At 46.9% G+C, this 27412-nt stretch overlaps 1 protein-coding gene across 1 annotated transcript in view; it reads left to right on the forward strand.

Annotated features, from left to right (window-relative positions):
- The window catches only part of PLXNC1 (plexin C1), a 156845-nt gene that overhangs the window by 115664 nt on the left and 13769 nt on the right, over nucleotides 1-27412 (forward strand). Inside the window, exons 21-23 of the mRNA XM_069584197.1 lie at nucleotides 210-356; nucleotides 14420-14597; nucleotides 16970-17073. Coding sequence (XP_069440298.1) covers nucleotides 210-356; nucleotides 14420-14597; nucleotides 16970-17073 — 429 coding nt within the window. The remainder of the gene's footprint in view (nucleotides 1-209; nucleotides 357-14419; nucleotides 14598-16969; nucleotides 17074-27412) is intronic.

The raw sequence follows: 27412 nt of genomic DNA on the forward strand, positions 1-27412 counted from the left end.
ACACGTGTTTGCTAGGGAGAGGAGGCAGCTTCCTGAGTTTTGCTCCCAGTCCTAAGTAGAGCAATATGTATTTTCTTGAGAGTTTCATGTTGATTGTTAGAAAACACTGCCTCCTGTCTCTTGTCATGGTGCCATAAACTGAAACTTTCATTCTTTGGAAAGTACAGTGGATTCTGGCAAAAACTGTTACTTTTGCATCTTTTTCCAAGGAGACTGTTGGGGAGCCATTCTATTTGCTGGTGACAACTCTGAACCAAAAAATAAACAAGGGCCCCGTCGATGTAATCACTTGCAAAGCACTGTACACCCTTAATGAGGACTGGCTGCTGTGGCAGGTTCCAGAATTCAGTACTGTGGTAAGTTTGCAATGAAGCTGGTGGGGTGGACAGTGTCTGTGGGGGGTGGGGGGAGAGTGTCACTTGAAATGATGTCACGACTACTGTGAGAGGCCTCAGACTTTTAGTTAATTAAAAACAGTAGTTGATAAAATATTAACACGTGTTCACATAATAGATTTTAATTACTCTGATTGGGGAGAAAAGTATTATAATGATGCCTGAGGAACTCATCAATTTCCAAAGATTTTAATATCAGGATTGCTTATGGCCTTCAGCATCATCAAAGGAAATGCAAAGTACTCCCTATTCAGCATTTAGAATTGCAATCAGAATTTCTCAAATGACTCTGCCCTGGAAGACAATGTGTGAAGATGTATTTCAACCAAATTGAGGCCGTCTTATTTTAGAATGATAACGCAAGACAAATTCCACTGTGTTCCCCTGCAACCTGACGCCCTTACTTTATTTTCATGGATTAGTTACAAATGTTTGGTGTCATGCACTTAATGTTCTGTGATCTCATAGATATTTTTAGAGGAATGCTGTAAATCATGGCAGTAAGATGATTGCCTGGTTGCTGGAGGGTTTCACCCATTTAAGAACTTCCTTTTCTCCCATCCCCACTCCACCCACCCACCCTCTTCCCTTCCTTAAAGGAAAAGAGACCGTTTTTTTTTTGGTTTTTTTTTTCACAGTCAGGAATTTTAGAGAGTCAAGCGTGGCAAGTATCTCCAAAATCACTTTGGATTTTTCTGTGCTTTTCTGTTAATAGAGGCTTGGAAAAGAGATGGCTGTGTTTTGGCTTTGATCTTTGGCTTTATGGAGATTCTGAGCTGCTCACAATCTCATGAGTGGGGAAGGAGGGAAAAAATTACAGTGGGGTTTTGGTATTTCTGAGTGAAAGGGCTGAGTCTCCTGCGGCTTTGCTGTGGATGGCGAGCACTGCAGTGTCATCCTGGAAGAATCTATCCTTAATTGGAGCAGGCACCACGGTGCTGTAGACTATGTTCTGGTTGTGTCCTCTGGTGGGATAATAGTCCCTCAGTAAGCTTTATAGAACTCTTGGTCATTGCCAAATGGAGCTCAGCCTCCACTGAAGACACATGCTCAGCTCCCTCCACAAGGTGGGAGGCTGGCCAGAGAGTCGCCAGTTCTGACTTCTGTCCCTGCTCCCCTCTTTACCCAAAGGATGCAGTGGTTCTCCAATGTTGGCGTGCATCAGAGGCCCCTAGAGAGCTGATTAAACCCCAGAGTTTCTAATTCAGTAGGTCTGGGGGTGTGACCAGAGAACCTGACATTTCTCAAGAGCTTTCTGCAGCTACTGCAGTCACTGATAGAGTGGTTACTCAGTGTAGATTCAGGAGCCAGGTGATTTGAATTCTGCCTCTGCCTCTGGATAGCTGTGTGGCTTTTGGCAAATTTGGAAACCTCTCTGTACCTCCATCTCTTCACATGTAAAATGAGGATGGTGATCATGTTGCTTGCCTATCTCATGGGTGTCACAAGGATTAAGGGTTGATATTCTGGGCTTCTCTGGTGGCTCAGATGGTAAAGAATCTGCCTGCAATACAGGAGACCTGGGTTCGATCCCTGGGTGGGGAAGATCCCCTGGAGAAGGGTATGGCTACCCACTCCAGTATCTTGCCTGGAGAATTCCACGGACAGAGGAGCCTGGAGGGCTACAGTCCATGGGGTCTCAAAGAGTTGGACAAGACTGAGCAACTCACACACACACACCATACACAGGCAGAAAGCACTTAGACCATTGCTGGACACATGAGTGCCGTGTAGAGCTATTAAATGTAATTCAAATCTCCTCAGGCACTTGTTAGAAATGCTGATCCAGAAAAAAGACACAGATGGGTATAACGGACTTTTGGTCTCAGAGGGAGAGGGAGAGGGTGGGATGATTTGGGAGAATGGGAATTCTAACATGTATACTATCATGTAAGAATTGAATCGCCAGTCCATGTCTGACGTAGGGTGCAGCATGCTTGGGGCTGGTACATGGGGATGACCCAGAGAGATGTTGTGGGGAGGGAGGTGGGGGGGGGTCATGTTTGGGAACGCATGTAAGAATTAAAGATTTTAAAATTAAAAAAAAAAAATAAAATTAAAAAAAAAAAAGAATTTAAAACTGGAAAAAAAAAAAAAAGAAATGCTGATCCAGACACACCCTCACCTGGGCCTTCCCTCGGGACTAACTCCGTTGGACTCTGGGGATGGAGCCCAGGGCACAGACAGATGTCTTAACTGCTCCAGGCGATCCTGATGTTCATCCTGCAGGAGGAATCCCCCTGGTATGTCGGGAGAATGAAAGATGAGCTTGCATCAGGGCCCATTGACTCTCCTTTCACTGATTCAGGGTTTTGTCTTCAGACCCAGGGCCTGGATCCTAACCCTGAAGATGTTCATGCTTTTGCTTTGGAACATTTTAGGAGCTCCACAGGTTCCCAAAGAGAAATATTTACAAGTGAATCTAGGTCAGGGGAAGCCAGCAGGGTCTCACTTTCATGAAAACAGAACCCCCTGACAGGAAAGAGAGCAGAGGAGAAGATGGAACTGGGAGTGGGGAGGATTCAATGCCTGGAGAGGCTTTCAAGGCCTGAGTCCTTTCTGATGCTTTACATCTGAACACTTTTTCCCCTTTCATTTTGAAACGTTATTTATTTCACAGTCAATTAAGACCATGTGTTTCTGATTTGTTAACACTCAACTCATCATCAAAATGTTTCTTGATGTTGAAATTTGTGTCGACTCTTAGCTTCTTTTTTTCTCTGTAGCCCCTGGGGAAAAGGTTGATGGAAAATTATGCTTTCCGAAATCCACATAAATCTTCCTTTTTGAATACGGATTTGCCAGTAGATAGCATTGAGACTGAGGAAGGGGCAGGCCTCTTGTTTCTAGGGCCCTTGACTTTAAGATTGATTTTTAATACCTTTTATTGGAGCTGCCCCAAACCTCTTTCATGGTGAATGGTTATACTAGGAGCTCCAGGGAGGCTTGATCCGGTCTGTGCTTGTGTGACAAAATGTTAGCAGAAGGCCAATATAAAAAATTTAAGGTTTTTCATTTCCTTTCAGGCGAGTCCCCTCAGCCTTAACCATCATCTTTTAAATTTTCTTCCTTCCTCTCTCCTCCTCCCTCCCCTTCTTTCTCACTTTACCCCCACTTCCCCAGGCTTGTACAGACACCCGGCGGTTTAAAGTCTTGATTTTCTAAATTTGCCTGAGGTGGTTTATGTAATTGAAAACCAAGGTGTGGTGAACAAACTCGATTGTGTGTGTGTCTGTGTGGTGTACATTTTTTCAAGAAAAGAAAAGTCAGAGGGAGAAGTGAAGAGCAGCCACCAGAATGGTTTGAAATGGCAGAGGTTGGTGCCATGTCAGGGGCACATTTAAAAAGAGGCCCGCAAGCTCCTGTTTGGCTAAATGTTCAAAAACACAGCACCTCGTCCAACAGCCTAAAAGTTAGGTTTGACACCTCTAAAGATTAGAATGTGTTCTTCTGATGTGTGGAGTGTTTTCTAGAACATTAAAGACATCCTACCAATTGCTTGTATGGGAAATCATTATAGTAACACATGGGCTCCAAGAAGTAATTCTTTGTTTGCTGTGCCCTGGGAGGAAAACTCCTCTGCCTTTCTTAGATGTAAGCAAAGCCCCATAAAGTCACTTCCTCTAGGACCAGGAGAAACCCACTCTCCTCTACCAGGGAACCGCAGACTGGTGTTCAATGAGGCAGACCGCCATAATGGTCTCAAGCTCCCGGATGGAAGAATCAGGGGAGCACACGTACCCCACACACAGACACAGACACACGCACACACGACTCGAACATCCAGGCACACACACACACACATATGACTCTTAACATCCAGGCACACACAGACACAGACACACACACACACACACACACACGACTCGAACATCCAGGCACACACACACACACACGACTCGAACATCCAGGCACACACATACACACACACACATATGACTCTAACATCCAGACACACACACACACACACACACATATGACTCTAACATCCAGGCACACACACACACAGACACACGCACACACGACTCGAACATCCAGGCATTCCAAGTTGACAGCTAGACGAGGAGTAAAGCCTGCTGCTCTGTGGTTTTACCTCCTTTAGGCACGTTTGAGGTTGCGGCTGGAGCCTCTCGGGCCCTCCCTCAAGGCGGTCTGTGTCTAGAGAGAGATTTTGGAGCAGATCGCCTGAAACTTCTGAGGAGGGAGTGAATGGGGATTTCAGTTCCGGGAAAGTGGACCGCATGGGAGAAAGGACATTTGCTTCACTTTCAGGAGGAGATGAGAAAACCCAATAACTCGTAGCAAGCATGCTGAATTAGCAAGAGGAGCTTGACTTACAATCAAAGTTCAGCGAGAAATGGTTTTTTGAACTCTTAAACCCAGGAAATGAGCCTGCCAGTCGGCTGTGTCTGAGAGATAGCATCTTGGCGCCCTGGGAGACACTGTTCCGACAAACATATTATTGCCCTCATTCTCATATCTATGAGAAAGTCTTTAAGATTATTAGAAAATCTTGAAAAAGCGCAGATACTTACCTTCAGAAATCTTAATGCTGCTGCTATGATTTATGGCAGGTTTCTGCCAGCCCACACCAGCCCTTTCTCCACAATAGTCACCATGTTGGGGACAGTCAAGTTTCATAAACTACTTCATCTCTGATACAGCTCTAACTGTCTCTAGCAAGAGCTGCTCATCGACAAGTTTCCTTCAACACAGTGGCTCTGCCCCCCATGCCCCAGCTCCTTCTCTTCCGTTTAGTTTGTCCTTTCAGAAGATCCATTATCCCCATAATTAAACAACCCACTGTCCCGATTAAGTCATTCTCTGTTACTTCAATTACATCCCATTGTTCATTAAATCCTGATGTTTTCTCTTCAGCAATCTTGTTTTTTAATACTCCTAGCATTTGTGGCCAAACAGTAAAGTTAATTAACAGTTCTTAAGCTTTTCCCCCTTTTCTCTCTCCCATTGTGCAAATCATTTCCATTATGACTTGCAATAATACTGAAACCACTACTAACTCCATAGTTACAGTTCTGAGCTTTCTGATCACAGAAGCAAAACCATTTTTTATAATCATTTGAGGTTAAGTCATCCTATTTGATGGCAGGCAGTGGAAAATGAAAAATTAACCTTAAATGAGTGCTTTAAATGACTTTCCTCTTCGTACTCTTTGTTCTCACATCCATAGTCATGGGATTAGAAAATAATTTAGTTACCTAAATACAAAAGTACTTAATTTTCTTCTTTATGGCTCAAATGTGACTCTATTACTTCATCATTAAGGATTCTTAAATTTATATTTGTACTCCTCAGAGAATGGTAACTTTTATAGGAAATCATAGTGGAGATAAAGACATTTTTTAGATTAGTCTTGTATTGTTAAAGTCAACATCCCATTTGATGTTATTGTTATCTAGAGCAGGAATCAGCAAACAAGAGCCTGTGAACCAAATGTGGCCCTTCTGCTGATTGTTATAAATAAAGTTTTATTGGCACACAGCCATGCCTGTTCAGTTACTTTGTCTGTGTGTGTGGTTTTTTTTTTTTTTTTTTGCTGCTGCAATGGCAGAGTTGAGTAGTTGCAGTTGAGAGGATATAAACCTCAAAGTCTTAAATGTTTACTGTCTGGCCTTTTACAGAAATGTCGCCAGCCCTTAATCTAGAGCTTGACATAACAGAGGAAAAGAACTAAAATCCATCCTCCTGCTCAACCCCCAAAACCTTCGCCTGTTTCCTCTCCTTAGAGGGACACAGCAGTGGGAATGTTTCATCACTGTCCACAAAGCTACAATTCATGGGCGTTTTGCCAGAAAGACCAAAAACCTGTGAAACACATTAAACCTAAAATACTGGAATCAATCGTTCTGGGCTGAATCAGACAGATTCTCACTTGATTTTTGCATGAACAAGTGTTAGTAAATGCTAGCAAGTGTAGAAAAACTTCTGAGAGAAACTTAAATTTGAGGAAATTCTCTCCGTTAACTTGGTGTTTTTTCTTCAAAATGGAAAAGACCTTTCCTCCTCATTATTCTGTCAGGGGGTCAAATACCTTGACACGGGAAGCATTGGGCCCTCAGTCTTTGGTGGGGAAAGGAAAAGGAGGCTGGGGAGGGGTCTTCGGGCAAGCGAGAGCATCATTAGAGGGGGCGGCTGGTAGGATGTCCCCGACCCAACGCCAGTTTGAGATAAACCTCAGATCAAAAACTTTTCTGAGACTTGGAGGTCTAATTCTGCAGTCTCACTGCTCCTGCTGAACTTCTGGAAGTGGTTTTCTTCTCTCCAATTCAGTTTAGTATAAAAACCAGATTTTTCTCTTGACCTTCATTTGGTTCTGCAGTGAAATTAGAAATGTATCTTATAGGTTTTATTTAATGAAAGCAATTATTGGCCTAAGACCTTTTACAATAAAGTTGCTGGTTTGTAATAAATTCTTTTGAAATTGGTTTCTAGGTATCAGAAGGTATTCCAGAAAGGATGCAGCAATGTCCCTGCCATCATTAGCCAAGAATATGGCTGGTGAGGTCAAGGGGTGGAAGGATCATTCTTTTCCCACCAAACTGTGGGGAAAGTGGGGGACAATGCCTCTCCCCCTGCTTGAATCCTCTCAGCCCTCTGCAGCCTTATTTTTTCTACCTCCCTAATAACCTGAAACCACCAAATTGGTTAAGGGCTGATGGGTAAAGCTACTAGCAAAGCAGCGGTATTAGGTGTCTAGGCACCATGATGGTCTGCTCAGAAGAGGTGGGGTTTGGAGTCTGACAGTCTTGGGTGTGACTCTGAGCTCAGCCACTTTACGCACTAGCTGTGTGACCTTGAGCAAGTCACCCAACCTCTCTAAACCTGTTTCCTCATCTTTAACCAGGTAGATTTTAAACCCTAGTCTTGTACATTTGTTAACGAGGTCAGGACATGATATCTGTAAGATGGCTAGCCATCGTGCTGCAGAGCGGGTGCTTGTTGTTCATTTATTTTTACTTATTTATGGCTGTGCTGGGTCTTCGTTGCTGCACACAGCCTTTCTCTAGTTGCAGCAAGTGGGGGCTACTGTCTAGGGGCGGTGTGCCAGCTTCTCATTGCGGTGGCTCCTCTTGTTGCGGAGCGTGGGCTCTCGAGTGTGGGCTCAGTATCTGTGGCTCCTGGGCTTAGTTGCTCTACGGCATGTGGGATCTTCTCAGACCAGGGATCGAACCTGTGTCCCATGCATTGGCAGGTAGATTCTTGACCACTGGACCACCAGGGAAGTCCTCGTTATATGTTGAAACACAAACTGCCCCCTCGCTGTTCTTTCTGGTTGGTCATTTACTGATGATGGGTGATACAGGGAAGCTGATTAGCTGCATCTATTGTCACTAAACACTTATGTTACTATTGAAGATGTTACCCATAACCCTATCCGTGGACTTCTACAACCTGTAGCATGCAGTATCTCACTGGACAGATGCGAACAGGAGGCCACAGTCACACTCCTGCATGCCCCAAGGGGCTGGACTGTGACCTGCAGTGGAGGCCAGGATCCTTCCAGTCTGGTCCTTTCTCTGGGTTTGGTACCTGTGCCTTCCAAATCCCCTTGCTCTTCTAAGACCCCTTCTTGATAATAGCTAAGGCGTTGTTCCTGAATCCATGGTTCCTTGAGACCCAAGATACCTGTGGTTTAAGCCACAGGGGAGTTTCTCTCTCACCCACATGAAGTTCCAGGGTGGGCAGGCCAGCTTTGGTGGGTGCCTCTGCTGGGGCGTCCTCGCAGACCCTAGCTCCCTAACTCCTCTCTTGTTATCCTGAGGTGACCTCAGGACCTAAGGTGCTTGCTCCCCACCAGTCCAACCAGCAGGACATATGCTGAGCCACAGAAAAGTTGACAGATGGTCACCAGCTGTCTTTTCAGGAAGTTTCCCAGGGGCTGCCACATAACACATCTGCTGAATCTCATTGACCTGAACTGAATCACATGGCCATACCCAGCTGCAACAGGGGCTGGGAAAGGTCGTCTTTATTCTGGGTGAACATGAGGCTCCTAAAAGTGCTTACCAGGGGCCCTGAGCCACAGGCTGCTCCAGACTGAGTGGGCTCCATGGGGCCCCGTGCCAGCCAAGGTAAGGAGATCGAGTCTCCTCTTCTGTGTCCAGCTGTCTGCTCAGACAGCCTTTACTAAGAACCCGAGGCAGGTGGGGCCTTCCCTTCAGAGGTTTATCACCTCGCTGGCCTTTTGGCTCTGCAGTTAGGAGTGTGAATATGGCCTAGTTATGACCCGCAGCAGCTCTGCGATCTTGGACACGTTTCTGACCCTCTCTGTCTCAGTTTCTTCATCCGTTAAACGATGCTAATAATAGTGCCCACTGTAGACAGCAGTTGTAAGGATTAAATGAGTTAGCAAAGCGTACCTGACACGTGGTGCGGGTTCAGTCTGTGCTGGCTATTATTAATAGAAACCTAAACCAGCATTCTTGTCTTCAGACTTTGTTTCTGTAAATAGTACAGGGCTTCTCCCTCACGCGCCAGATGGTGGCTTTGGAAAGGCAAGCATGGTTCTTCAAGCCTCTACCCCCCATTCTTCCCCAGAGGAAGTGAGATTCTTTACCTAGCCTTCTTGACCTACTACCCTGAGCAAAAGCTTGAAGCTTGCTGCACATCCGTCTAATTAGAGTTGAAGCCAGGAGTCTCCATAGTCTAAAGGCCTCATTCTCTGTCATTGCACATGTAGCACCTTTCCAGACCCAATTCAAATGCCCCTTCCTCCATGCAGCCTTCCTTGATTTCTCCCCCTTCGAAAACCCTCCTCCAAGGTAGAGACAATATCTCTCTGAATCTCTAAAGCACTTCATTGATGACTACTATTTTCTGTTGGTATTTGAATTCGTGTGTATATCCCACAGCTGTATCAGTCTTCAAATACTTCCCAGGCAGGATCAGTGCTAGCTTCCATTTGTGAACATTTGCAGTGCCCCGCACACAGTATGTGTCAAGTAGATGGGTTTCAATGAATGACTTTATAACCTCAGCATCAACAAAGTAAGCTCTGTCAGGTTGGGGAAGATGTAAGACAGATGCAGACAGATGTAAGTAAGAGAAAATATGACTAATGGTGTGTGAAATCTTCAAAGCATGGAGTTGCATCTCAGAGCCACAAATCTGGAGGTAAGCAGCCACAAGGCAGGTCCCTGTGCTCAGCAGTGTCAGGGCTCTGGGTCACTATCTCCATGCTCCTCTTGGCCCTTCCTCTTAGTCACTAAATAGCTGCCACAGCTCTAAGCACTGCTCTTCCCTTTTGCAGAAACCTTTTCCCTTAATGTCTCATTGGCCACAGCTGGGTCACATGGCCAGTCCCTGGTGAATGAGGAGAAGAGTCACCACCAGTCGTGTTTCTTAGCCTAGACTGGACCCACTGCTGTTGATACCTGGCTTTTGTCTAGCAAAGAAGGAAGAAAATGGCTGCTGAATGAATAGCCAGCCATATCTATTGCCCCAGCTTTGTTGACACTTTCATAGCCAGAGTGTTCCTCTCAACAGAGGGACAGATTTCTGGAGACGAGACCAGGTGCATTTTACAGCACTTTAGCCTTTTGTGTGTCTTGAAAATTAATTGCCACCCCATAGATTTGAACTGTGCTTGTTTTTCAAAACATTTTCAAATTTTGAAAGGCAGGATCAGCAAATGTTTAAGAACACGGAGCTCGAGTGCCTGCTTCTACCTTTTCCTTGCCAGGGGATCTTTTACAATGTACTTAACCCCTCTGTACCTCAGTTTCTCATCTGAAAATGGGATAATAATAGAATCTATGTCATAGGGTTGTTTCTGAGATGAGTTTATATATACTAATACACATCATTTACCGTGGTGCTTGGCACACAGGAAGTACTCCTTAATTTTCTATTATTACTTGTCTTGATTTAGTGATCCTGTCACTTCTTGGAGATAGGGGCAATGAGAATTTTGAGACTCAGGAAGCTAGAGGACTTGCCCATGCTCCCACGGTTAGGGAGCAGAAGGGGATGATCCAGGGGGCCCGGTGGCTCTCAGCCCTCCTGTCCTCTCTGCTTGAGTTCTCTGAACGCGTCCTGAGAGTGGAAGAGTCATATCTGGTGACTGAATATTGTTTCAAAAGTGATGCTTTGGTTCTCAAGTGTGTTGTGGATCATCTGAGAATGAGGACTATGTCTTAAGGCAGCTGTTACCATCCTTTTTGGCACCCCGGACCTGTTTCATGGAAGGCTGTTTTTCCACTGACCAGGAGCAGGGTGGGGCAGAGGATGATTTGGGGATGATTCAAGCACATCACATTTATTGTGCGCTTTATTGCTAGAATTGAATGCTGCCACTGTTCTGACAGAAGGCGGAACTCAGGCAGTAATGTGAGCGAGCGATGGGGAGTGGCTGTAACTACAGATAAAGCTTCACTAGCTTGCCCTCAGCTCACCTCCTGCTGTTCGGCCCGGTTCCTAACAGGCCACAACCAGTACTGGTCCATGACCCTGGGGTTGGGAACCCTGTCTTAAGATCTCTCCTAGCCCTGGCCCCTAACATTGTGCCTCTACGAAGGACTCTGGTGAAGTGGGTTTTGAAGGGGAGATTCCACGGGGAGTCTTTTGTGTTGAGAAGCGGAGTCCCAGCATGAGCTTTCCAAGCCGGGGGATGGGATTATGAGGAAGGGCCTGCTCTGAGGTCCCCCAGCTACACTTGCATATTCAGAAACTGCTGTTGGAGCACTAAGCGTTAGTGGCATAAAAAATGAACACAAATCAATTTGTCTCTGAATTTACTCTCTGAATTCCCCATGGACTCTATAAAATGCCATTTTACCTTTTTCCACCCATCTGACTGTGGAAGCAGTGGTGGATTTACATGATTTTACATCCAGTTAAGGGTTTTTTTTTTTTTCCCCTTTTGGTTATGTTTTTAAGAAGAATGTTTATTGTCTATAAAGAGGTGTTTTTGTTGAAGGCAATAGTGCCCTTAAGGTAGTCATAGGATGTTATTTCACAAATACTTATGAAACTGTTAAACAAGCTGGGATCGCTGGAGCTCTGATTAAAATGGGCTTTTCATTTGTCTTTACCTTTGGAAGCTCCATGACATGGGTTTCACAACCCCTGCTGCTACTGGGGAGGAGGCCAGCTGGAGAAACACAGGGAGGCCTGGGCAAGGCCACTCCGACCGACTGTGCAGGGCAAGGCTGCCGTTTGCCCCTCCAGCCTCTCCAGGAACGCTGTGTGTGCGGGAAACGCAGCTTAGGTCTTTGGACGTGGCTTGACCTAAGACAGATTCCTGGTGGTTCAGAGGGCTCCTGGGCTGTAGGTGGGATGGGGAGGAGGAGGAGGGAGGGTCCCTGGGTGCGAGGGACTGAAGCTGAGGCGTTCAAGGTGCCACCTCAGACTCACCACTCACAAGCCATCTCCCTAGAGGCCGAGGCCTCTGTTTCCTCACTCAGAAAGTGGGGATAATTATAATAATACAGCACCCTTCTGCCCCAGGATACTGGGAAGATTAGAAGAAGCAGGTCTTGAAAGTGCATTTGGCAGGGTGCCAGTGTGAAAGTGTTACTCGCTCAGTCGTGTCTGACTCTTTGTGACCCTATGGACTGTAGCCCGCCAGGCTCCTCTGTCCATGGAATTCTCCAGGCAAGAGTACTGAGGTGGGTTGTCATTCCCTTCTCCAGGGGATCTTCCCCACCCAGTGACTGAACCTGGCTCTCCTGCACTGCAGGAATTTTCTTTACCATCTGAGCCATCAGGGAAGCCCAGTAAATGTCACTAAAAAGGGAGGTGAGAAAAGGACTCTGGGCTTCCTTCTCGCCCTTCCTGCTGCTTCTCACCCGCCCAGTGGGTCAGGGGTCAGGGTCCTGCATCCCTGCCTGGTGAGGGGCGGACCCAGAACAGGGATATGCCCTGAGAACGGTCAAGGGGGCCGCTCTCTGTCTCAGGAAAGGGAAGCTCTCACAGGCCAGACAGAGACCACCGCCGACTCCAGCTGGCATGTACTCGGAGTTTCAGTCTCTTGGTGAGGGCCTGACCAAGATTTACTCTTGCACAACTGTGAGCAGGACTGTAGGGGAAGGATGTAAAGGCAGTAAAAGTGCCTCTGAGCACCCCCCGCCCATCCACGCAGAGCTTCGTCTGGGGTCTTTAAGTGCTACCTCCTGAGCCAGACACCATTCTAAGTGTGATGTGATTAATTCAGTTCATCATCTTGGCAGCCCTGGGAGGCAGTTGTTGTTGTTCCCACTTTGCAGGTGAGAAATCCGAGGTGCAGAGAGGTTGCCCAGCTAGTTACTGGTAAACTGGGCTTGAACCAGGAAGCTGACCCCGAGCAGGTGTTCTGCCCTCTTCTCCTTCCAGGCGGCTTGCTCTTGACTCTGGCAGAGACCCTGACGGTGGAGTCAGGGTCCCAGCTGCTCAAGGCCAGCTGCCTCTGTTTCCATGTGAAGGTTTACTGATACTAACGATAATCATAGTGATGACTTACATGAAATAATAATCTGCCTGTTACTTTTACTATTATCATCATCATTGAGCCTTTCCCAGCACCCCAGCTAATGCCAAGCATTTGACCCATATTATCTTTTTTTAAAAAAATATTTATTTGGCAACACTGGGTCTTAGTTGAGGCATGTGGGATCTAGTTCCCTGACCAGGGGTTGAACCCTGGCCCCCTGCATTGGGAGTGTGGAGTTTTAGCCAATGAACCACCAGGGATGTCCTGAGTTACTTTATTTAATCTCAATAACAATGCTAAGGGCGAGTGCTATGCTTATATACTGTTCTTCCCTGGTAGCTCAGATGGTAAAGAATCCACCTACAATACAGGAGACTCCAGTTCGATCCCTGGGTTGGGAAGATCCCTTGGAGAAAGGAATGGAAACCACTCCAGTATTCTTGCCTAGAGAATTCCTTGGATAGAGGAGCCTGGTGGACTATAATCCATGGGGTCACAAAGACTTTCACTTCACTTCACTTCACCTATTCTTACACCCATTTTAAAGTTGAGTTAACCCTAAGGCTCCCCATTTACCACATTATTTGTGTTTTCATCTTCTAAACATTTCCAGCAGCTAATCATTTTACATGCCCTCACTGTATCCAGGCTCAATAACTCAAAGTAACTGCACACCGGCCACCACACCAGGTCATCTGGCTCCACGATTACCAGGGTGCCTTAGAATCTGAACTGTGTGTTGTGCTGATTACAAAACACTCAGCACTTGCCTGAATCAGCTCCACTGGGAATCCCAAGTATGTAACTTTGTTGTTTTAGATCAGTTTATTCTTAGGCAACGTAAACCTGAAATGGCTTTAAAGTTCCTTTTGAAATATTCCCTAGTTCTGAGTTTTCACACATTCACCAAGGCCTTACTTCTGCCATTAGGCTGATTCTGAGGTTTTGCTGCACGGGGAGAATGTTAACTGACAAAAACCATAAGTAATGGCGCTGAACTGTAAAGTAATTAATGCAGGAATAATAGCACAGAGTGGGGATCTCGGTGTTTTAATGAGAGCTCAGGAAACTGCCTGGCTGAAGCTGGTTGAAAGTGGAGGGGGAGAGGAAAGTAATCATAATCACTGCTGCATGTTAAAAAGTGACCTCTGGCGTGATCAATACGGAGACCTCATAACCTTTCCTGTCACCTGGAACTTTGCTTCTAAGATCTGTAGTCCTTTTAATAAAAAAGATAGTCCCCAGTCTACCCTCATCTACTGTGAAACTTTTCCAATATATTTTTTTCTTTTTGGAAGATGAAATTAGAGATCACCATTTTTAGAATATTTATGTGTGTATGTATGTTTTACCCTCAAATATATTTATTCAATGCTTGCTCTATAATGAGAGTTTTAACTTTCTGTTTTCCTTTCCATTATCCCTGAAAAGAATGGATTATGGAAAAAAGATTAAAGTGGCTACAACGCGATATGGTATTTGCTAATGTGCTATCAGAAGTATTAGTAGGACTTGCCAAGGTTTGTGTCTTTTATGAATGCTTTTCAGATTGCAATTATCTAATAGACTTGGAAACCTGTTTGTATTCTTGCAGGCATTAACTGTCACCTTTGAAAAAATCCCAGAAAATGAGAGTGCAGATGTCTGTCGGAACATATCAGTCAACGTTCTTGATTGCGATACCATAGGTCAAGCCAAAGAAAAGATTTTCCAAGCATTCCTAAGCAAAAATGGCTCTCCTTATGGACTTCAGCTGAATGAAATAGGACTTGGTAAGGCAATACTATTTTGTCCCAATTCCCTGATGAGCATCCCTCCCACCTCCCCTCCCTCCCATTGGGCCCCCAGCATGTAGCTGTGGCTCTGTTTGCTGAAGCTTACTAGCCTGGAATGTTCCCAGAGGGCATGTCTAGGGACCCGGAGATTGCATTGTTCTCTCACAAGTATTATCCTACAAAACCAGGATCCTTCAAAGAAGCTGTTCTTTAAAAAATATATATATATATAAAATGTTTGTAAATCAGATTCATGAGGTTGCTAACCCTGAGACCCAGTGAGTTCACCTTGCATCAAGAAGTACAAAAGGTGTCAACCTCAGGCCTTCTGTATGTGTTGCATTTCATGTTGGCGTTTGATTTGTTTGTTGTGGTACCGAGCGTGTCATTAGTGGGTGGCTCAGACTCTGGGTGTGAACCCGAGCAGGCTAGAAAGGTCATCTTCCTCTCTGCTAATCGCATCCTGCATTAAGTATAGTCTCCATCCTCCCCCACCACGAAGCAGCATCTGCTCTGAATTCATTTTCGGGCTCTATTGGTATACTGCAAAGGCGAGCATATGCGTGAGCGAGCTAACAGGGCTCCTCTTCACTCAAATGTTCATCAACATTTTAAAGTTGAGCTCCACGCAGCCCTCCCAGGAGACTGTCGTGGGATTTTACAGCAGATAATGGGATAGGGAGAAAAGAGTCAAATCGCAGCGGTGACAGACAGCGTAACAAGGTTCATCTCTCCTGCGTGTGCAGCTGTAGCCTCCACTAAGCAGGCAATTAAATTCATCCCACCTGGCCCTGCAAGGCAGAACCCCTGCTAAAGGGCCATTGAGAGAAACCTGGGGGCGGGGTCTGGCCCCATGAGTGAAACCACGCAAATGTATAGCAGTTCCAAGGCCTGGCTTCAAGGGAAGCGAGGCCTCTAAAGCTCTCTCGTCCACCTGTCTTCTGCTTCCTTCTGTTGGCTGGACTGTGGGCCCTTCAAGATCGTGTGAGCTCATTTGGTTGGAGGCGGGGTCAAAGGGCAGCTCTGGTCAGGCCACCGTCACGTAACCCAGGACCATCAGCTTCCTGGACCTGCGTCTTCAAGTGTCACTCTGACTGCAAAGGCCCTTGGAGCCAAGGCCCGTGGGGAAATGGCCCCGTGGCCTCAGTCCTGGTGCTGCCAGGCCCGTAGGACCATCCTCACACCATCCAGGGTTTCTGCCCATCAGGTGTCCTGGCCTCTGATGTGGGGGGTGGGACAGGGAGCAGGACAAGCCCCCTGGGAGCTTCCCGTTACAGTCTGATGGCAAGTGGCTTCTGCATGTCTGCTGATGTTCCAAACTAGCTCCTTGGCTAGCCTCAGAAAACTAAGGCATATCCTTAGATACCAGCCATAAATTGTATTAAAATCCGATACTGGAAGCAGCTGCGTGGAGACCTCTCAGAGCAGAGACTCACACAGGCGGATCCCCAGAGGGGCAGGAGGCCATCATAAGTAAGGGGTGTCGGCCTACCTGGGATAATGGGAACTGGTGGGACCCAACTTAATTGGTGAAGGCCAGCAGCCAGGTAAGGGGGCAGTGTGATCAGTGTTACCAGATGATCCAGTTTTATTCAAAAGAGAAATCACAAGTCCTAATTTTTATGTGCAATCTTCCAATCTTTAAATGTTGGTTCTGAATTGACATTAGAATATAATAAAACATGGTGCAGGTTCACAAAACGAAAAAAAAAAATCACACCCACAGGCCACACTCTAACCCTCGGGCACAAGTTGGTGACCTCTTAAAGGAAATGAAGCCCTGATGCCGGGGTGCCAGCCGACCAGCCACCCAACCCGGGGACGGGCAGATCATTCCCAGAGCACCTGCTTGTGAACACATGGGTGGTGGGCATGCAGATTTGCTTTTGGAATTTTCTGAAGAGTTTAATCTTTCTCAGGATGCATTATTTTGTCTTCCTTTGGCTTTATTTCCAGGCTTAGCCTCAGAGTAAAAGCTTCAGGAAAAAGTGATCTTACATATCAGAGCCCTAAACATAAAACAGAAGAGAACGCAGGCTACTGGTCTGGCTGATAACATCTCCAAACCTTCACAACCACTTTATTTTAGCTTTATTGTTTAGCTGCTAAGTCATGTCTGATTCTTTGCCATCTCATGGACTGTAGCCCGCCCGGCTTCTCTGTCCATGGGATTCTCCAGGCAATAATATTGGAGTGGGTTGCCATTTCCTTCTCCAGGGGATCTTCCCAAACCCTGTCTTACTTACAGAAGACAGGGATCGAACCTGTGTCTCCTGTAAGTAATTGCGAAAGTGACATGGTAGTATGTTACATTTCTCAGTGTCATTTTAAAAGAAAACAAAATGCTCTTTAAAAAAATTTTTTCCCAGAGCTTCAAGTGGGCACACGACACAAAGAACTTCTGGATATTGACAGCTCCTCTGTGATTCTCGAAGACGGAATCACCAAGCTCAATACCATTGGCCACTATGAGGTAAGAATAAGGGCATCCCCGGCCCAAACTGGATTAGATCCTGTCCGGACCATGCAAATTCTTTGAAAATTACAAGATTCCCACCAGTTTTCTGGAATCATTTGAAGATTGCTTGTTTCAGGGGTAGGAATTTTCCTTACTTGCTCGTGGTCTGGGATCTCCTTTCCTGGAGCTGCGATTTTCATGGGGTCCAGTCACTCTCTATCCTGTGGTTTAGGTCAGAAACTTCACCTTTACCAGATCCTCCGGCCTGTTCAGTGGAAGAGGCGTGTTGAGCTTGACACTGAACAAAGCTATGGGAGTTCTAAGATGCACCGCTGTTCATTACTGACCTGGTGACCTCTGTGTAGCATCCTTTGTTTCTGAAGAAGTTTTATGTTTCCCGTTCGTTTGAATATTCAGTGATACCTCCTTGGCCTCTGACCCACTTACTGGGTGAGTGTTGAGGTGGGTGACGGGAACATTGACCCAGCAGAGAGCTGAGTGCCAGAGAAGCGTGCGCAGAACCAAGGAGGGGAGGCAGGGGAGGTTCCTGAACACCACGGGATCCTGGGAGTCATTCAGTAAATTCCCCGAATCTTTGTTGAATATCCACTCTGTGCTAAGTAAGAGCTGGGACGGCATGCAAGTGGAACAAAGACTAGGTCCCTGAGCTCAGAGAGCCTACAGCCCTGGGACCAGGGTTGGGGGTGGAAAGGAAAAAGGAGCCAAGTCGGGAGGCAACATCTTACAGTTTAATAGTGCTATGACTCACAGCATCCAGGAAGGCTTCCTGGAGGAAGCGGTGACTCATCTGAGACCTGAAGAGTGAGAACTTTAACCAGGCCGACATTCCCAACAGGGAAGGGGCGCATGCTTGCTCTTCCGCAGAAAGACTAAAAGACTAGCTAGAACTGGAGAGGGGCACAGGTGGCAGTGAGAGCCAGTAAAAGCCAGTGTGTGTGGACCTCCTCGCCTTTGCCAGTTGTTGTTCTCAGCCTTTCCCTTTATTTCTGCAAATTCTATCCATAGCAGTCCTATGACATAGGGACTATTACTAACCCACTTTATAGATGAGTACACTGAGGCTCAGGGAAATGTGAGCTAGTTGGTAGCCACTCAGTGGCAGAGAGAAGTTGGGACCCGAATCATTGGGCTTTAGGGCCCATGGCTTAACCAGTACAGGATGGCTTCTCACAGTAGAAAGCCAGAGAAGTGGGAGGGAGGAGAGCGGGGAAGTGCAGACCGTGCAGGCCCCGCGGCTTCGTCCAGAGTCTGACTATTATGCCCAGCACAGTGGGACACCATTGGAGGACCTTAAGCAGGAGAAATTTGTGTCTCGGGAAATGACTGTGGCTGTGTGTGGAGCATGGATATAGGAGGTGCCAACAGGGAGGCTCTTCAAAGGATTTCAGGTAAGGAATGTTGACCAGGAATGACACTGTGGCTCTGGAAAATGAGGCAAGCAGATGAATTCAGAGATGGGCTGAGTGGCTGTACTCTGATATGGGCTGAAGGTGCACTCCGTGAGCTGTGTGGGTGGGAGAGATACTGGCCGGGGGAGGGGTCAGGAAGGCATGGGGATGGCTGGGTAGATGCACGGATGCCCTTGTGGAGCTGGAGAAGCAGGGGAGCAGCTTCCCAGGCCCGTGGAGAGTAGTGCCCCGTCTTTCAAGGCTGAAATCCCATGGAGACGTGTCTGCACCAAGAAGGCCTTTGGGGCGGGCACTCCCCTCAACCAGACAGAATCTGAGACCAGTCCCTGCCAGGGTTTCCTGGACAGCCACCAGGAGCAGAGGACCCCCTCAGCCTTGGGCTCTTGGGCTGAGTGGGTCTCAGAGCCGGGCGAGAAATTGTTGCTTTGGGTAATCCCTGGGTCGGTGTTACCTCTGCAGCCTTTGCTGGAGGGCGCTCTGCAGAGAATGTGCCAGGTTAACAGTCTGTCCCTGTCCTCGCCCTTCTGCATCTTAGACTTTCCAACCTTGGTACCATCTTGCCAAAAGCTGCAGTGCCTTTCGAGTTTTTAAAAACTCTGTAAAGCACAAGGAACTTTCTGCAAGTACCTATTCCTGTCGGTGGGCCACATTTGGAGAAGATTTCCAGATGAAATCTAGGGCTGGGAAAATTAGAATCAGGCTTACTCCGCCTTCAGTCTGCGTTTGGGAGCTGCACCTGGCCGCTGCCGCCGCCTCCAGTTTCTGGGTGGTGGGCTTGTCTGGGTGAGTTTGGCAGAGACACAGCCACAAATGCCCTCCTTTGGGGTCTTGACCCATGTGCTCGCCTTGCTCATCTGTGCAGGGAGGGCTGGCCCACCCTGGTCAGGCTTCTCAGCGTCCCCTGGCCACCGTGTGGCATGGAGTGGGCCCCAAAGGAAGAGGGTGTGGCCACTCACTGGCATTAACAGGGAAAGGCAGGACAAGACACTCCAGCAGGGAGAGGGGAGATCCACGACCGCTGTCTGCAAGGCAAGGGGAAGACTGTCAGGAGAGAGGGGACATCAGTCTTCACTGCAGACACCGGCCGTGCTAGACACCGATCTGCTTAAGGATGATAATGAAATTAATCTGGCCTGTAGTCACTTCCCGTCCCAATGATTTATTGGCCTCATACCCTAGCGTTGCCACATGGTGGTAATAAATGACAAGACTAGGACACAAGGGCTTAAAGGATTCTCCTTGTGTTTAAAGAGCTAAGCCGTAAGGCAAATAAACGCAGAGAGCTTGAAGGAAACTGGGGAGGTCAATGGCCCCGTGCCCTCTGTACCTGGACCATCACACATGCCCTGGTTTTCAGAGACTATCACATATCCAGCCTCCTAAATTTACACCTGCATTACAGCACAGTCAAAATTTGGAATCATTTGACAGGGCTGAGCTAAAGCTTCCTTTTGCCCTTTCATTAAAGAAAAATTTTCTCCTGGAACTTATATTTCCCTCCAAAGAGACAGGGCGCTAATTATCACTCTTATTCATTTACTAAAGCGCTCTCGTTTGAGTCACTGTAAGTGCTTGAATGCGAAAAACTATATTTCATTTAAAAATAGGATCTCACTTGGAGTCTTAAGTGATTCAGACTCACCTCCCTCCAATTAGCCCAAATTAGTGAGGTTTTCAAGTTAATCTTTAGCGAAGGCCAGTTCCTCCTCCTATCTAAACAAAGTCCCTGCTGCTGGAGTGTGAGCCCGTTTCTTCTCTCGCCTTGTTCTGTCCTCAGGGCGAACAGAGTGTAGCTGGTCTCCTCCAAATGATTTACTGTCCGTGTTCTTGAAGAACCAATTTCTCGAAGGGACATGAAGGTGCAGCAAGAACATAGCGCCTCATGGGTCCGATGCAGCCTCCAGAGCCCCAAATTACCAGCACTGCCCTATCACCAGCAGGATGGCATCCTGGCCCACCCTGGGGGTCAGCACAGTTGCTTTGCACAACTGTGGCAGCAACTGACGACTGGCAGCCGGTGCCCAGCACTGCTGGAGGGCACAGACGTGATTGATGTTCACACAACCTGTGACGAAGGTGCTTTGATTCCCCTCGTTCTCTATCAGAAAGAGGAGGAATTTCTGCTCCAGTCTCATTCAGTCCTGTGCAGACAAGGGGTGGAGAGACGCCCTTACAAACCCATGAAGCCAGAGGCATCTTCTCGCCTATAATTAAACCCTCCCGAATGCCTCCTTCACTATTGCCCACTGTGTGTGTTTACTACGAAGGGGGCTGTGCTGTGCTCTGGAGCCAACGCGCATGTCTGTGTGAGTCTATAGAGGATGTGGGCGGCTGGTCCCATGTGACTGTGGCAGGATGGTCTCTCCCGGTCCAGGCTTTCTGCAGCTGCCCCCGCCCCTGCCGTGTGAACTCTCACTGCACCCACATCCAGCCATTGGGTGGCATCAAGTTTGCAGGGCAGGTGTTGTGTCCAGCAGGAAGTGTGCTCTACAGATCACACCTCTCGTTCTGAGCTGTGAGGTTTTGAGGGCAGAAGAGATGTTTAACCAGCGTGTTGCTGAGGAACGTTCCTCCTGATGGGAGCGTGCCAGTGCTCAAGTGGTCACTGCTAACACCAGAGTTGTCACTCACATGACATTTAAAGTTCAGAGGAACGTCCCCAAGGTCAGTGGTCTGTCCAGTCAGGTGTGGCATCTGTAACAGACTGTGGACTGCATCTTTGGACTGTCTCTAAGGGTCTCTTATGGCACGGATGACTTTAGATTCTTACCAGAAAAACGGAGAGCTTTTAGTGTGCTGGGCACTGTCCTAGGAGCTTTCACGAACAGTGACTGCCTCATGCTCTTTGTAGCCCGGTGAGGTAGACACTGTCATTATTCTCATCCTGAGGCCCAGGCAGGCTAAGAAACTTGGCTACACTCCCATAACTCTCCTCACTGATGCCCCAAGGCTGGAAGCAGATGAAAAAGGGATTGCACAGAGGCTGTGCCTCTGCTCAGCGCCAGAGGGGTCACCTTGCTCAGAGCCGGGCTTGCAGCCCACAGTCCTAGCCTCTGAAGCAGGCTGGCTGGAGAGCTTAGGAGAAATTCTGGTAGTCATCTTCTCTGATGTCAAATTCAAAAGGGCGACTTCTCTTCAGATCTTACGCTCAATCTCACGTCTGTGAGTTTATCAGAATGCTTCCTTACGTCTGATCCTTCTTTGACATCCTTTAAGGCCAATACTCCTTGAAGGCAGCAGAAGTTTACCTTCATCAGAGGGAAGCCTCTTTTAGGTATCCAAGGGCTGACAACTCCAGCGCAACAAAAGCCTGGGGAGCTTAGGTTCCTCATCGCATGCTCCTTGACTAGCTCGGGGTTCCAGCCGTCCTCAAAGTGGCTTTGTGTCTGGCCCAGGGCTGATTCCAAGCACACCAGAAAGAAGCTGGAGCTGTGCTGTTCATCGTCACTAGTTTCAGGAACCCTCCAGAGCTTTGTCCAGGGCGGCGGGAGCATCTTGGGGGATTTGATGTGTCTGTTGAGAATGTTGTAATGGCCCCTTCCAGACGCTCTGCTGAGCCCTGAGCCTCCTCTCCTGAAGGACTGAGCAAGGTTATCGCTTGGGCTCTGAGAAAGAAAAGAGATTCCTTTTTCGTCTGCCTCCAGCCTTGGGGTGTCAGCGAGAAGAGTGGAGGAAGGCGGGGAGGGCAGTATTGATGAGTGGTTGCTGGGACAACGTTAGTTGAATAGGATTCTGTTTTCACAAAATACCATTTTAGGAATGAGAGATGCCAGTAAGGGTTTCCACATGGAGCTTTGTAGTGGCTATTGTGTTTTTAGACTTAAGGAGAAAATGTCATGGTGGTTCAGACTCTACTCATAATTTTCTATAAAATTCTTAGGCTAAAGTTCCAGCTTTCCTCTTGGGCTAGCCATTTGAAATTGACACTATCTCAGCCTCCCCTGGCGGCCTGGTGGTTAAGGCAAAAAGAGAAAGGGGCAGTAGAGGATGAGATGGTTGGATAGCATCAGCAGGTCAACAGACATGAATTTGAACAAACTCCAGGAGATAGTGAAGGACAGGGAAGCCTGGCACGCTGCAGTTCATGGGGTCGCAGAGTCAGACACAACTTAGCAACTGAACACCAACCAGTGGTTAAGACCTCATGCCTCCAGTGTAGGGAACACAAGTTAGATCCCTCGTCGGGGAACTAAGATCCCACATGCCTTGCAGTGCGGCCAAAAAAAAAAAAAAAAGACATTAAAAAAAAAAAAAGAAATTGCCAACATTTGACCATTTTTTATTTACAAAATGGCAGTTTCATCAGGTTAAGTTCAACCTTATATTTCTAGAAAATCTGTTTTTATGGTATAATCATCAACTTGTGGCATTAAGACAGTATTTTACCACAAAGAAAACTCACCTTCACTTACAATGTGAGGGTGTGTTGCTTTTGTTTATTTCAGAAGCAACCTCATTTTATTTTTTAAAAGATGTTCTTTAGTAACTCAGTCCAGTTCAGTTGCTCAGTTCTGTCTCTTTGTGACCCCATGGACTGCAGCACACCAGGCTTCCCTGTCCATCACCAACTCCCAGAGCTTGCTCAAACTCATGTCCTTCGAGTCGGTAATGCCATCCAACTATCTCATCCTCTGTCGTCCCCTTTTCCTCCTGCCTTCAATCTTTCCCAGCATCAGGGTCTTTTCCCTGAGTCAGGTCTTTGCATCAGGTGGCCAAAGGATTGGAGTTCCAGCTTCAACATCAGTCCTTCCAGTGAACACCCAGGGCGGATCTTTAGGATGGACTGGTTGGATCTCCCTGCAGTCCAAGGGACTCTCAAGTCTTCTCCAACACCACAGTTCAAAAGCATCAATTCTTCGGCACTCAGCTTTCTTCACAGTCCAACTCTCACATCCATACATGACCACTGGAAAAACCATAGCCTTGACTAGACGGACTAGTCCCCGTTTAGTGAGTAGTCCCCACTTGATGCGCTTTAGTCCAGCGTACCTTAGAGGTGGCTGTTTGTTTCTGTGCTTTGGCTGAGCTGGGTCTTCGTTTCTGGGCAGACTTTCCCTAGGTGCAGCGAGTGGGGCCTGCTCTTCGCTGTGGCGCGTGCGCGTCTCACTGCGTGGCTTCTGTCGCAAGCACAGGCTCTAGGCGCACGGGCTTTAGCAGTTGCAGCACACAGGCTCAGCAGTTATGACTGGTGGGGTTTAGACTATGGGCTCAGTATTTGCGGCACTCGGGCTTAGTTGCCCCCCGGCATGTGGGATCTTCCCAGACCTGCACTGGCCGGTGCCTTTGTCACAATGGACCGCCAGGGAAGTCCTGAAGCAACTTTAAATTGATGACATGGGTCCATCTCTCCCTGTGTGGTCTCAGCTCCTAATTCTGATGGTAGAAAAGTCTGCGGTCATCTTTGCCTCATTCCAGTGAGGGCCAGCTACCTTCATTGGAGGGGTGTGGCTTCGATGTCGTTTTGAATCTTGGAGCACCATGAGACTGGAAGGAACTTAATGTGAAATTGCTGTGTGTACCAACTCTGCTCTGGGCTGGAGAAACATTCCTGCCACAGATCCATCTAGTGACATTCATCTTTCTTTGATTTAATTTGGTTTTCATTCCTAAAGTAGGGGCCCACAGGATGCTCCCGGCCTCACGGGAGTATGGGAGGATTAACGAGCCACTCTTAGGAAAGCTTTTGGAGCTCCTCAAATGGAACAAACAGCATCATATATTCAACGCCTTGGATTCTGTGGCACTTTTCAAAATGGCATTTCTGTCCTTCACTCGGCAGCAGCTGACTTTTCTGCAAAACAGAAAACGGAACCCTTTGCCACCCGCCCCCCACCAACAACACCTGTAACTGAGCTAGTTTTCTGTCTTTATAACAGTGTTAACGTGTCACGTGGAGGGAAAAACGTGCCAGCCCTAGAGCAGCTGTGAAAGTTAGACATACCCTCGCACACATACACGCTCACACACACACACAACTCATCCACTAATAAAATGCTTTTACACGTGCTCTCAGGAGATAATTTCAGAGTAAAATCTCCCCGGTACAAGCTGCGTCTGCGCTGTCTTAATGCCTGAGCACTGCGCCAGCAGCAAGTCATTGCCAGCTCTCGAAAAGACATTTGAACTTTTGGCTGTGCTCCTTATCGGAAAGCCCATCCGTGGTGTTTGTGATTATAGAGTAAGGGTGCTCGCTTTTGGCAAAACAAAGCATCTGACGGTAGCAGAGTATTGGCTCAACACACAACGGGATCCATTTGGGATTCATTCTTTGACAATTACCCAGAATGAATCACCAGCTTCCTTTTATAACAAAGGTGTTTATTGGCTTAGAAACAGAGCATATCCAGCTCTGCATGGGGAGGGATTTTGTAATGATGTTCAGACATCCTCATAAACTCAGTGTCTGAGTATTGCTAAGGGGGTGCCTGCACAGAGCGTTGACTTTAATTGCATCAAAAATGGAGGAGAATTGAAAAATCAGCTAGAAAACAATGAATGGCTCAAGGGGAAAGGAGAGGATGTTTGGTAATAGCGGCAGAGTCCAGGAGCTCAGTAAGAGTTTAGAATCCATGCACAAGACACTTAGCAGAGGCCAGAAGGCCCCCACCAGCCCTGCCCAGGGCCCCCTTCCCCCACAGGATGTCGGGAGCACCAGTAGGTAGAGGCTTCTTGCCTAGACTCAGTGACTGGCTGGACCCTGTGCTGAGGGGCCTCCTCCAGGGCTGGCTCTCGCTCGTGTTCCTTCCCCTGTGGGGACAACCTGCAAGAGATTAGGTTTTAATCCTTTGGTGTTTGCTGAGCCGGTTTGTATATTCTGATAACCAACTTGCCACAGGCCAAAGACAGTCTAAGTTTTTACGTTTTTTCCCAAATGGAGGCCAGGTCCAAATTAATATTAGAATTCAGAAAAGCCTTAGAGCTTTCAAGTGGAGGGGAAAATCACTTGGCTGATGACAGTGTTCAGAAATAACAGGGTTAACCCTCCAGTCACATCCCAGAATAAAGGTGAGGATTTGTGTATCCCCGCCCTGTCATTTCTCCATGGCCCCTTTGTCTAGCATTTCTGTGGACCAGCCCCTCAGAACAATTTACTCCTACAGCAAGCAAAGCCTGCCCTCTTTCTCTTACCATCTAGGCCCCCTTGGCCGGATGGGCCCTTCTTCCTCTGGTTAAGAGTAGGGAAGGGTTACCTAAAGGGTCCATGGTCCCCAAAGGTTCTCATCCCTCAGAACTCTTGACGTTATTTCCAAAAGAGGCTACACATTGGGGTTGAAATCGCATCAGTATGGTGAAAGCATTTGTCAAATGAGTACATTTAAAATCCATGACAGTTTTTAAAAACAGCTGTGTTGGGATATAATCTGTATATCTTAAAGGTCACCTTTTCAAAGTGAAAGTGGTTCAGTGGGTTCTTGGGAACATTTGTGGAGTTGTGCAATCGTCACCACAGTCCAATTTTAAAACATTTTCATTACTTCAAATAGAAACCCTGAACTCATTAAGAGTCACTCTTCATTCCTCCAAAGGCAACTCAGTAATCTACCTTCTGTTTGTATAAATGTGCCTATTCTGGACAAACTATGATCGTGTAATACGTGATCTTTTGTGACTGACTTCCTTCACTTAACCATGTTTTTGAGACCCATTCATGTTGTAGCATGTGTCAACACTTCTTTCCTTTTACTGTATGGCAATTTTTTTGTAGTGTATTCATTCACTAGAAAATTCTTTTAAAAGGACAAACTGCTGGTAGCTGTAACGATGCAGATAAATATAAACGTGATAGACTTTATATGGACCCTAAGAAGGTAGACACAAGTGTATGCAGAATGATTCCATGTACATGAAGTTCAAGAGCAGATAGAACTAATCGGTGGTGATAGAAGTCAGAAAAGTGATTACCCCTGGATGAGGATGGGGTGGTTACTGGTTGAGAAGCATAATAGGGGTACTTCTTGGAACCTTGAAATATAATTTTATATCTTGATGTGGGTGGTGGCCACACGGGTGAATATTGAAGTGAACGTTCTTGAGCTGTACACTTCATACAAGAACATTCCTGTAAGTCATGTTTAAGTTTTAAAGTTTTTATTTAAAAGTGTATGTAATTTTATGATTTTTACAAGCTTCTTTTAACAAGATAAAGACCTGCAAAAAAAAGAGAACAAATTAAGTGTCCTGCTGGATGGATTATCACAAAGTGAGCCTATCTCACAACTACCACTCAGATCAAGAAGTAGAGTGTCTTGGGCCCCACAGACGCCCCCTTATAGACTCGCCTAATCACCACTTTCTCTTCTGCAAACATTTGCATCTTAGTTTTGACTGGGTTTTTTGTTTTTCTATTTTTTTTTAAGCTAAATGTGAATGGAACCACACGGTGTGCATTCCATTCTGTCAGGATTTTGGTTCACCAGGATCACTGTGAGGTTCATCCATGTGGCATGGGGCAGTGATTTGCTCACTGTTACTGTCTTATCGTAACCTGTTACATGAATATGCCCCAAACTCTCTACTCATTCTACTGCTGATGGGTATCGGGGTTGTAAATGCCAGTATGGGGCACTTACGAAGTTTGCCTTAAGGATATGCACGTGTGTATACCTCAGTGTAAAACTGCTGTCATAGGGTAGCCACCAGCTTTATAGGCCAGTTTTTGAAAACTTGTTTCAGCATTTCTTTATATAGTAGGACCCCCCCCCCCTTCAAAAAAAGAAATGGTCTAAACAGTCCCTACTCCCAAGAGGCTGGGGTGCCCCCCAACACAATTGACTCCTCCCCTTGCCTGCCTCCTTCACAAAACCACAAGCTCCTTGAGGGCAGAAACAGTGTCGTCTTGCTCATCACTATAGCCCCAGCCTGCAACGCTCAGAATGTAGGAATTCTTAAATAAATATTTGATTGAATAAGTGAGAGAATGTAAG

The sequence above is a fragment of the Ovis canadensis genome, chromosome 3 (assembly GCF_042477335.2).
Source record: "Ovis canadensis isolate MfBH-ARS-UI-01 breed Bighorn chromosome 3, ARS-UI_OviCan_v2, whole genome shotgun sequence".
NCBI lineage: Eukaryota > Metazoa > Chordata > Mammalia > Artiodactyla > Bovidae > Ovis > Ovis canadensis.